Below are 12,026 nucleotides of genomic sequence, written 5' to 3'. Positions count from 1 at the left end.
GGGGGGGGTTCGTTAAATGTGGGGGTCACTTAATTAGGGAAGGGTCCGTTAATTAGGAAGGGGATCCGTTAATTAGGGGGGGTCCGTTAATTAGGAAGGGGATCCGTTAATTAGGGGGGGTCCGTTAATTAGGGGGGGGTCCGTTAATTAGGGAAGGCTCCGTTTATTAGGAAGGGGATCCGTTAATTAGGGAAGGGTCCCTTAATTAGGGGGGGTCCGTTAATTAGGGGGGGGTCCGTTAATTAGGAAGGGTCCGTTAATTAGGAAGGGAATCCGTTAATTGGGGAGGGTCCGTTAATTAGGAAGGGTCCGTTAATTGGGGAGGGTCCGTTAATTAGGGAAGGGTCCGTTAATTGGGGAGGGTCCGTTAATTAGGGAAGGGTCCGTTAATTAGGAAGGGGATCCGTTAATTAGGGGGGTCCGTTAATTAGGGAAGGGTCCGTTTATTAGGAAGGGGATCAGTTAATTGGGGAGGGTCCGTTAATTAGGAAGGGTCCGTTAATTAGGAAGGGCATCCGTTAATTATGGAAGGGTCCCTTAATTAGGGAAGGGTCCGTTAATTAGGAAGGGGATCCATTAATTAGGGGGGGTCTGTTAACTAGGAAGGGGATCCGTTAATTAGGGAAGGGATCCGTTAATTGGGGAGGGGTCCCTTAATTAGGGGAGGGTCCGTTAATTAGGGGGGTCCGTTAATTAGGGAAGGGGATCCGTTAATTGGAGAGGGGTCCGTTAATTAGGGAAGGGTCCGTTAATTAGGAAGGGGATCAATTAATTGCGGAGGCGTCCCTTAATTAGGGAAGGGTTGGTTAATTGGGGGGGGACTCCTTTAATTGGGGGGGGGTCCCTTAATTACGGGGGGGGGTGGGGGGGTTCTGGCTCTGCGTAATTAGGATGGGTCCGTTAATTGAGGGGGGGAGGGGGTTTATTAATTAGGAGGGGGTTATTAATTAGGGGGGGGTTCCCTTAATTGGGAGGGGGCGGGGTTTGGGGGGGGGGGGGGTCTCTTACCTGGCCGCAGGTCCGGGGGGTCCTGGGGGGGATTTTGGGGGGGTCCCGGGGGGATTTTGGGGGGTCCTGGGGGGGTTTTGGGGGGGTCCTGGGGGGGTTTGGGGATTGGGGGGGGGTTGGGAGGGGGGGATTTTGGGGGTCCCGGGGGGGGGTTTTGGGGGAAGGGGGGGTCCCTGGGATTAGGGGGGGGTTTTGGGGGTCCCGGGGAGGTGCCGGGGGACCCCCCCCGGGAGGGTCTGGGGGGGTCCCGGGGGGGATTTGGGGGGGATTTTGGGGGTCCCCGGGGGGGTTTTAGGGGGTCCCGGAGGGGTCCCTGGGGGGTTTTAGGGGGGTCCCGGGGGGGATTTTGGGGGTCCCGGGGGGGTTTTAGAGGGGTCCCGGGGGGATTTGGGGATTGGGGGGGGATTTTGGGGGGTCCCGGGGGGGTTTTAGGGGGTCCCGGGGGGATTTTGGGGGTCCCTGGGGGGGGGGGTTGGGGATTAGGGGGGGTTTTAGGGGGTCCCGGGGGGGATTTTGGGGATTTTGGGGGGTCCCGGGGGGGATTTGGGGGGGATTTTGGGGGTCCCCGGGGGGGATTTTGGGGATTTTGGGGGGTCCCGGGGGGGATTTGGGGGTCCCGGGGGGGATTTTGGGGGGTCCCGGGGGGGGTTTAGGTTGGTCTGGGGGGGGTCCCGGGGGGGGCTCCCGAGGGGTTTTGGGGGTCCCGGGTGGGCTTTGGGGATTATGGGGGGATTTTGGGGGTCCCGGGGGGGATTTTGGGGATTTTGGGGGGTCCCGGGGGGATTTTTTGGGGGGTCCCGGGGGGGTCCCGTCGCTGCCCCTGCAGCCCCCGGTGCCGGCGCCGCCCGAGTGCGGCCGGAGCGGGGGGAGGGGAAGGGAAGGGGGGGGGAGGGGGGGGGGGGCCCTAATCCGCCCCTCCCCCACCCACGGGAATAAATCGGATTAAAGGGGGGGGGGAGGGGGGGGGAGGGGACACGGGGACAGCGCGGGGGGGGGAGGGGGGAGAAAAGGGGGGGGGATATGGGGGGGACATTGGGGGGGTCTTGAGGAGGTTTTGGGGGGCTCTGGGGGGGACATGGGGGGGTCTGGGGGGGGTCTTGGTGTGGGGGGGACACGAGGGGGACACGGGGGACAATTGGGGGGGACATGGGGGGGACATTGGGGGGATCTTGGGGGGGTCTTAAGAAGGTTTGGGGGGGACATTGGGGGGGGACAATTGGGGGGGTCTGGGGGTGGGGGGGACACCGGGGGGACATTGGGGACAATTGGGGGGACACAGGGGACAATTTGGGGGTTTGGGGGGGAACATGTGGGGGACATGGAGGACAATTGGGGGGGACATGGGGGACATTGGGGGGGTGGGGGGGATATGGGGGGGGACATCGGGGGGGTCTTGAGGAGGTTTGGGGGGGTCTTGGTGTGGGGGGGACACGGGGGACAATTGGGGGGGACATTGGGGGTTTGGGGGGGACATGGGGGGGACATTGGGGGGGTCTTGGGGGGGGTCTTGAGGAGGTTTTGGGGGGGACATTGGGGGGTTTGGGGGGGATATAGGGGGGGACATTGGGGGGGTCTTGGGGGGGTCTTGGTGTGGGGGGGACACAGGGGGGACATGGGGGACAATTGGGGGGGTCTTAAGGAGGTTTTGGGGGGGACATGGGGGGGGTCTTGGTGTGGGGGGGACACGGGGGGGACACGGGGGACAATTGGGGGGGTCTTGAGGAGGTTTGGGGGGTCCTGGGGGGATTTGGGGGGGGGCAGGTGAGGAGGGGGTGGGGGGGACTTTGGGGGGGGGTCCTGAGGGGGTTCTGGGGGTCCCGGAAGGGGGGGGGGGGGGAGGGGACATTGGGGACATTTTGAGGGGGGAGGGGGACACGGGAGGGGAGAATTTTTGAGGGGATTTTTTGGGGGATTTTTGGGGATTTGGAGTTTTTGGCGGGATTTTTTGGGGTTTTTTGGGGGATTTTGGGCAGATTTGTTGGGAGGGATTTTTAAAAAAATTTGGGGATTTTTTGGGATTTTTTTGGGATTTTTTGGGATTTTTTAAATTTTTGCGGGGATTTTTGGGGGGATTTTTTGGGATTTTTTTAAATTTTGAGGGGATTTTTTTGGGGGGATTTTTGGGGGGGATTTTTGGGGGGAATTTTTAAAGATTTTTTGGGGATTTTTGAGGGGATTTTCGGGGATTTTGGGCGGATTTTATTTTACTTCTGGGGCAATTTTTGGGGCATTTTTTTTGAATTTATTTTGAAGTTTTGGATATTTTGGAGGGGATTTTTTAGGGGATTTTTAGGGATTTTGGGGATTTGCGGGATTTTTTTTTAATCTTTCGGGATTTGGGGGCTTTGGGGGATTTTGACGATTTTTGGGGGGATTTTTTGGGTGGATTTTTTGGGGGGATTTTTTGGTGATTTTTTGGGGGAATTTTTGGAGGATTTTGGGGATTGTGAGGGATTTTTCGGGATTTTGGGGATTTTAGGGATTTTGGGGGGATTTTTTTGGATTTATTTTGAATTTTCGGGATTTTTTTGCGATTTAGGCGATTTCTGTGGGGATTTTGGGGGATTCTGGGGATTTTTAGGGATTTGGGGGATTTACAGGATTTATTTTTTTTTAATCTTTCGAGATTTTAGGGATTTGGGGATTTTTTGGGCGATTTTTCGGTGATTTCGGGGATTTTTGCGGGATTTTCCCGTCCTTTGGCCACGCCCACCCGGCGGAACTGTCAATCAAACCATACAAGGCATGGCCGCGCCCCTTCGCTCCTTATATGGGAATTATCCTTATATGGAGTGGCCACGCCCCTCCTTGGGGCGGGCCTGGTGCCGCCGCCATGTTGGGTTTGGGCGGAAAGCGGAAGTGACGTCACGGAGAGCGGCTGGGAGGGCGGAAGTGAAGGCGGCGGGAAAAGAGGCGAGAGAGAAACTGGGAGGGACTGGGGGGAACTGGGGGGAACTGGGAGGGACTGGGGGGAACTGGGAGGGACTGGGGGGAACTGGGAGGGACTGGGATGGACTGGGGGGAACTGGGATGGACTGGGATGGACTGGGGGGGACTGGGAGGGACTGGTTTGTACTGGGAGTGGATTGGGAGGGGTTTGGGGTTACTGGTTTATACTGGGAGAGGATCGGGGGGGACTGGGGATGAACTGGGAGGGAACTGGGTTGTACTGGGGGGGACTGGTTTATACTGGGACGGACTGGGAGCCGTACTGGGATTGCTGGTACTGGGAGCACTGGGGGATACTGGGGTGGCTGGGACTGGTTTATACTGGGAGCACTGGGACTGGTCCATACTGGGAGCACTGGTTTATACTGGGAGCACTGGGATTGGTTCTACTGGGAAGGACTGGGAGCACTGGGGGGATACTGGGGGTTACTGGGAGCTCCGGTTTATACTGGTTTATACTGGTTTATACTGGGAGCTCCGGTTTATACTGGTTTATACTGGGAGGGACTGGGAATGCCGGGGGTTACTGGGACTGGTTTATACTGGGAGCACTGGGGGTTACTGGGATCTACTGGGAGCACTGGGACTGGTTTATACTGGGAGCACTGGTTTATACTGGGAGCACTGGGAGTCACTGGTTATACTGGGAATGCTGGGGGTTACTGGTTCTGGTTATACTGGGAGCACTGGTTTATACTGGGAGGGACTGGGGGGGGATACTGGGACTTACTGGGAGCACTGGGAGCACTGGTTTATACTGGTTTATACTGGGAGCACTGGGAGGAACTGGGACTGGTTATACTGGGACTGACTGGGAGCACTGCTTTATACTGGTTTATACTGGTTTGTACTGGTTTATACTGGTCTATCCTGCTTATACAGGTCTATACTGGTTTATACTGGTTTGTACTGGTTTGTACTGGTTTATACTGGTTTGTCTTGCTTATACAGGTCTATACTGGTTTATACTGGTCCATATTGGTCATACCAGTCCTTACTGGTCCATACTGGTTTATACTGGTCCATACTGGTTTATACTGGTCTGTACTGGGAGAGACTGGGACTGATTCTACTGGGAGCACTGGTTTGTACTGGTTTGTACTGGTTTATACTGGTCCATACTGGTCCATACTGGTCCATACTGGTCCATACTGGTTTATACTGGTCCATACTGGGAGCCCCAGGGTGAATTTTGGGACCCTCTGGAATTTCCCCCCCAAATTCCCCAAAATTTTGGGATTTTCCCCCCAAAAATTTTTTTTAATCCCAAATTTTTGGGGATTTTTTTTTTGGATTTTTTTTTTTAATTTTTGGGAATTTTTGGGGAATTTTTGGGGAATTTTTTTGGAATTTTTTGGGAATTTTTTGTGAATTTTTTGGGATTTTTTTAGGGAATTTTTAGGGAATTTTTGGGGTAATTTTTGGGAATTTCTGCTTTAAAATTCAGATTTTAATTCAAATTTCTCCCCATTCCCAAATGTTTTGGGACCCCAAAATTTTTAGGAATTTTTGAGAATTTAAAAAAAAAATTGGGAATTTTCTGGAATTTTTGGGAAAAATTTGCCAATTTTTCTGTTAATTTTAGGCCAAAATTCACAATTTAATTCAAATTTTCCCCCATTCCCAAATGTTTTGGGATCCCAAATTTTTGGGAATTTTTTTTGGAATTTTTGGGAATTTTTTGGTGAATTTTTAGGGAATTTTTGGGGGAATTTTTGGGAATTTTTGGGAATTTCTAGGCTCAAAAATCCGAATTTAATTCCAATTTTTTCCCTTTTTCCCACAGGTTTTCCCTGCATTCCCGGATATTTTTGGGACCTTTTCACCCCAAATTTTTTCCTGAAGATTTTTCTCCGTTTTCCCCATTTTTTGGGTGATTTTTGGGTGATTTTTGGGTCATTTTTGGGTCATTTTTGGGTGATTTTTGGGTCATTTTTGGGTGATTTTTGGCTGATTTTTGGCTGATTTTTAGCTGATTTTTGGGTCATTTTTGGCTGATTTTTGGCTGATTTTTGGGTCATTTTTGGGTGATTTTTGGCTGATTTTTGGGGGATTTTTGGGTCATTTTTGGCTGATTTTTGGGTCATTTTTGGTGATTTTTGGGTCATTTTTGGCTGATTTTTGGGTCATTTTTGGTCATTTTGGGGTCATTTTTGGCTGATTTTTGGCTGATTTTTGGCTGATTTTTAGCTGATTTTTGGGTCATTTTTGGCTGATTTTTGGGTCATTTTTGGGTGATTTTTGGCTGATTTTTGGGGGATTTTTGGGTCATTTTTGGCTGATTTTTGGGTCATTTTTGGTGATTTTTGGGTCATTTTTGGCTGATTTTTGGGTCATTTTTGGTGATTTTTGGGTCATTTTTGGTGATTTTTGGGTCATTTTTGGCTGATTTTTGGGTCATTTTTGGTCATTTTTGGGTCATTTTTGGCTGATTTTTGGCTGATTTTTGGCTGATTTTTGGGTGATTTTTGGCTGATTTTTGGGTCATTTTTGGGTGATTTTTGGCTGATTTTTGGCTGATTTTTGGCTGATTTTTGGGTCATTTTTGGGTCATTTTTTGGGTCATTTTTTGGGTCATTTTTTGGGTGATTTTTGGTGATTTTTGGGTCATTTTTGGTGATTTTTGGGTCATTTCCATGACCATTCACAACCTTTACATCTTTGACCGCGGGGGGCGCTGCCTCTTCTACAGCGAATGGCACCGCAGGAGGGGCCCGGGCATCCCCCAGGAGGAGGTGAAAATTCCCCAATTTTGGGCAAATTTGGGCAAAATTGGGAGAATTCCAAAATTGGGGAATTTGGGGGGAATTTTTAGGGGGGGTTTGGGGCTTTTTGGGGGATTTTATTGGGAGTTTTTGGGGTTTAATTTGAATTTTTGAGGGATTTTTTGGGGTTTTAATTTGAATTTTGGGGGATTTTAATTTGAATTTTTGGGGGTTTTTATGGGATTTTTGGGGTTTAATTTGGATTTTTGGGGGATTTTTTTGGGTTTTAATTTGAATTTTTGGGGGATTTTTATGGGATTTTTGGGGATTTTTTTAGGATTTAATTGGGATTTTTGGGGGATTTTTGGGTATTTTTTTGGGATTTAATTTGGATTTTTTTTGGGTTTTTTTTGTGAATTTATTTTGAATTTTGGGGCATTTTTTGTGGGTTTATTTTGAATTTTTGGGGGATTTTTTTTGGGATTTAATTTGGATTTTTGGGGGCTTTTTTAGGGATTTTTTGGGATTTTTTTGGGATTTTGGGGGATTTTTTGGGGATTTTTGGGGATTTTTTTGGGGATTTCTTTTGGATTTTTTGGGGGATTTTTTGGGGATTTTTTTGGGGTTTAATTTGAATTTTTGGGGGATTTTTTGGGATTTTAATTTGAATTTTGGGGGATTTTTGGGGATTTTTTGGGGGATTTCTTTTGGATTTTTGGGGGATTTTTATGGGATTTAATTTGGATTTTTGGGGGATTTTTATGGGATTTAATTTGGATTTTTGGGGGATTTTTTGGAGATTTTTTTTGGGATTTAATTGGGAGTTTTTGGGGTTTAATTTGAATTTTTGGGGGATTTTTTGGTATTTTAATTTGAATTTTGGGGGATTTTTATGGGATTTTTGGGGATTTTTTGGGATTTAATTGGGATTTTTGGGGGATTTTTTGGGGATTTAATTTGAATTTTTGGGGGATTTTTTTGGATTTTAATTTGAATTTTGGGGGATTTTTGGGGATTTTTGGGGATTTTTTTGGGGATTTCTTTTGGATTTTTGGGAGATTTTTTTTGGATTTTTTGTGGGTTTAATTTGAATTTTTGGGGGATTTTTGGGATTTTAATTTGAATTTTTGGGGATTTTTATGGGATTTTTGGGGATTTTTTTTGGGATTTCTTTGGGATTTTAATTTGAATTTTTGAAGGATTTTTTGGGATTTAATTTGGATTTTTGAGGGATTTTTTGGGGTTTTAATTTGAATTTTTGAGGGATTTTTTGGGATTTAATTTGAATTTAATTTGAATTTTTGGGGGGATTTTTTTGGATTTTATTTGGATTTTTGGGGATTTTTGGGGGGATTTTTTGGGAATTATATTTGAATTTTTGTGGATTTAATTTGGATTTTTTGGGGATTTTTTGGGGATTTTTGGGGATTTCTTTTGGATTTTTGGGGGATTTTTTGGGGATTTTTGGGGGATTTTTTGGGATTTATTTTGAATTTTTGGGCGATTTTTGAGGGATTTTTTGGGGATTTTTATGGGATTTTTGAGGGATTTTTTAGGATTTAATTTGGATTTTGGGGGGATTATTTTGGGGATTTAATTTGGATTTTTGGGGATTTTTTTGGATTTAATTGGGATTTTTGGGGGATTTTTGGAGATTGTATTTGGATTTTTGGGGGATTTTGGGGGGATTTTTGGGGATTTAATTTGAATTTTGGGGGATTTTTTGGGAAAAATTGGGATTTTGGGGAAGTTTTTTGGGATTTTTGGGGATTTCTGGGATTTTTGGGGGGATTTTTTGGGGAATTTTGGGGGGAATTTTGGGGGAGTTTCAAGAGGATTTTGAGGATTTTTTAAGGAATTTTTCTGAGATTTTTTTGGGGAATTTTGGGGGGGAATTTGGAGGGGATTTTTTGGGATTTGGGGCAAAAATGCCCCAAAAATTCCCCAAAAAATCCCCAAAAAAATCCCAAAAAATCCCAAAATTTCCAAAAAATCCCAAAATTCCCAAAAAATCCCCAAATTCCAAAAAAATTCCGGATTTTCTGCCCTTGCAGGAGTTCAAGCTGATGTTTGGGATGCTCTTCTCGCTCCGCTCCTTCGTGGCCAAGATGAGTCCCACGGACATGTATCCAAAAACTTCATTTTGGGAGCCCAAAAATCCCCAAAATATCCCCAAAAAATCCCCCAAAAACCCCCAAAAAATTCCCAAAAAATTCCCTAAAAATCCCAAAAAAAAATCCCAAAAAATTCCCTAAAAATTCTAAAAAATTTCCCAAAAAATCCCCAAAAAGTCCCAAAAAATTCCCTGAAAATCCTAAAAAAAATCCCACAAAATCTTAAAAAATAACCCAAAAATCCCCAAAAAAATTCCGAAACAATTCCCTAAAAATCCTAAAAAAATTCCTCAAAAAAATTCCAAAAAAATTCCCTAAAAATTCCTGAAAATCCTAAAAAAATGCCCCAAAAATAAAAAAAAATTCCAAAATCCCAAAAAAAATCCCTGAAAATCCCAAAAAATTCCCAAGAAATCCTAAAAAAATTCCCCAAAAATTCCCTAAAAATCCCCAAAAAATTCCCTAAAAATCCTAAAAAAATTCCCTGAAAATCCCCCAAAAATTCCCCAAAATTCCCTAAAAATCCCCGAAAATCCCAAAAAAAATCCTAAAAAATTCCCTGAAAATCCCCAAAAAATTCCCAAAAAAAATCCCAAAAATTCCCTGAAAATCCTAAAAAAAAATCCCCCAAAAATAAAAAAAAATCCCAAAATCCCAAAAAAATTCCCTGAAAATTCCTGAAAATCCCAAAAAATTCCCTTAAAATCCCCCAAAAATTCCCAAAAAATCCCCCAAAATCCCCAAAAAATTCCCTGAAGATCCCAAAAAAAATTCCCAAAAAATCCCAAATTTTGGAAGAATTTTTGGGGGAATTTTGGGGAATTTTGGGATTTTTTGGAATTTGGGGGTCCTGGAAAACCTGGAGAGATTTTGGGGGAGATTTTTGAGATTTTGGAAGGAATTTGGGGGAAATTTCGTGGAATTTTGGTGGGATTGGGATTTGGGAAATTTTGGGAAAATTGGGGAATTTTGGGGATTTTGGGGAATTTTGGAGGGGATTTGGGGGAAATTTGGGAATTTTGGAGGGAATTTGGGGGAGATTTTGGGGGGAATTTTGGAGAGGATTTGGGGGAGATTTTGGGGGGAATTTTGGAGAGGATTTGGGGGAGATTTTGGGGGGAATTTTCAGGAATTTTTGGGGGGAGTTTGGAGGGGATTTGGGGGAGTTTGGAGGGATTTTGGGGGAGATTTTGGGGGGAATTTTGGAGAATTTTTGGGGGATTTTGAGGGGGAATTTTGGGGAATTTTCAGGAATTTTTGGGGGAGTTTGGAGGGGATTTTGAGGGGAATTTTGGGGAATTTTGGGAATTTTTCCGGATATTTGGGGGAATTTTGGGAACTTTTTAATATTTTTGGGGTGTTTGGAGGAATTGGGGGGCATTTGGAATTTTTGGAATTTGGGGCAGTTTGGTGGAATTTGAGGGAATTTTCAAGGGGATTTGGGGAAATTTGGGAATTTTGGGGGGATTTGGAGAGGATTTGGGATATTTGGGGAAATTTTGGAGGGAGTTTTGGCGGGAAATTCGGGAATTTCGGGGAATTTCGGGGAATTTGGTGGAATTTGGGGGCATTTCCTGGAATTTGGGGGCATTTCCTTAGCCGGGCGCGGGCGGGACGGGTTCGTGTCCTTCCACACCAGCAAATATCGGCTCCATTACCTGGAGACGCCCTCGGGCTGCGCCTGGTGCTCAACACCGACCTGGGCGTGGCCAGCGCCCGCGAGGCCCTGCAGCAGATCTACGGCAACGTAAGGGTTAAACGAACCTACGGCAATGCGGGGGTTAAAGGGAGTAAACCAAAGCTACGGCAATGTAAGGGTTAAACCGAATAAACCCAATCTACGGCAACCTAAGGGTTAAAACAAGGCTATGGCAATGCAAGGGTTAAAACAAGGCTATGGTAACGGAAGGGTTAAAACAATCTATGGCAATGTAAGGGTTAAACTGAATATACGGCAATGTAAGGGTTAAAACAAGGCTATGGTCACGTAAGGGTTAAACCGAATAAACGGCATCTGTGGCAACGTAAGGGTTAAAACCTAAATCTATGGCAATGTAAGGGTTAAAGCAAAGAAGCCAAATCTATGGCAATGTAAGGGTTAAACTGAATATACAGCAATGTAAGGGTTAAAGCAATCTGGTAACGGAAGGGTTTAAAACAAATCAACCAAAGCTAACGGCCACGTAAGGGGTTAAACCGAATAAACTGAATCTATGGCAATGTAAGGGTTAAAGGGAATAAACCAAAGCTATGGCGATGTAAGGGTTAAAACAAAGCCATGGCAACGTAAGGGTTAAAGGGAATAAACTGAATCTATGGCGATGTAAGGGTTTAAACGGAATATACAGCAATGTAAGGGTTAAACGAGTCTATGGCAATGTAAGGGTTAAAGCGAATCAACCCAAGCTATGGTAACATAAGGGTTGAAGCAAAGCTTGGTAATGTAAGGGTTAAAGGGAATAAACCAAAGCTATGGCGATGTAAGGGTTAAATGAATCCAGGGCAATGTAAGGGTTAAACGAATATATGGTAATGTAAGGGTTAAACCAAATAAACCAAAGCTATGGCATTGTAAGGGTTAAATGAGTCTATAGCAATGTAAGGGTTAAAGGGAATCTACGGCAACGTAAGGGTTAAACAAAGCTATGGCAATGTTAGAGTTAAACTGGATCTGTGGCAATGCAAGGGGTAAAGGGAATCGATGGCAATGTAAGGGTTAAATAAATCCAGGGCAATGTAAGGGTTAAATGGAATAAACCAAAGCTATGGCAATGTAAGGGTTAAACGGAATATGCAGCAATGTAAGGGTTAAACCAAAGCTATGGCAATGTAAGGGTTAAAGCAACGCTATGGCAGTGCAAGGGTTAAAGCGAATAAAACAAATCGATCGCGACGTAAGGGTTAAATGGAATAAACTGAATCTATGGCAATGTAAGGGTTAAACGGAATATACAGCAATGTAAGGGTTAAACAAAGCTGTGGCAATGTAAGGGTTAAAGGAATCACCCGAATCTATGGCAATGTAAGGGTTAAATGAATCCAGGACAATGTAAGGGTTAAACTGAATATACAGCAATGTAAGGATAAAGCCAAAGCTATGGCAATGTAAGGGTTAAATGAAGCTAGGGCAATGTAAGGATTAAATGGAATAAACCAAATCCATGGCAACGTAAGGGTTAAACTGAATCCAGGGCAATGCAAGGGATAAACGAAGCTATGGCAATGTAAGGGTTAAACTGCATATACAGCA

General features: G+C 45.4%; 2 protein-coding genes and 1 long non-coding RNA gene across 3 annotated transcripts; 2 read left to right on the top strand and 1 right to left on the bottom strand.

The window, feature by feature from the left end:
• Positions 1–3,497: 3,497 nt before the first annotated feature.
• LOC139586506 (uncharacterized) lies at positions 3,498–4,668 on the bottom strand. Its single transcript, XR_011677827.1, has 2 exons — positions 4,621–4,668; positions 3,498–4,322 (listed from the first exon to the last, which is right to left on the bottom strand). It is a non-coding gene; the product is annotated as an uncharacterized lncRNA (long non-coding RNA).
• Positions 4,152–5,878, top strand: LOC139586504 (uncharacterized). Its single transcript, XM_071419985.1, has 3 exons — positions 4,152–4,849; positions 4,909–5,038; positions 5,742–5,878. The coding sequence occupies exons 1-3, from the start codon at positions 4,152–4,154 to the stop codon at positions 5,832–5,834; spliced, it is 921 nt and encodes a 306-aa protein (XP_071276086.1). The 3' UTR covers positions 5,835–5,878.
• Positions 5,879–6,558: 680 nt separating this feature from the next.
• TRAPPC1 (trafficking protein particle complex subunit 1) lies at positions 6,559–11,734 on the top strand. Its single transcript, XM_071419987.1, is given in 4 exon segments — positions 6,559–6,692; positions 8,717–8,788; positions 10,387–10,444; positions 10,447–11,734. Coding segments are annotated over 4 exon segments (381 nt in total). The 5' UTR covers positions 6,559–6,593; the 3' UTR covers positions 10,599–11,734.
• Positions 11,735–12,026: the final 292 nt, after the last annotated feature.

This window comes from Agelaius tricolor, unplaced genomic scaffold, assembly GCF_023055355.1.
Source record: "Agelaius tricolor isolate 1412-34295 unplaced genomic scaffold, bAgeTri1.0.p SCAF_120, whole genome shotgun sequence".
Taxonomy (NCBI): Eukaryota; Metazoa; Chordata; class Aves; order Passeriformes; family Icteridae; genus Agelaius; species Agelaius tricolor.
This window is presented reverse-complemented; position numbering and strand designations above follow the sequence as displayed.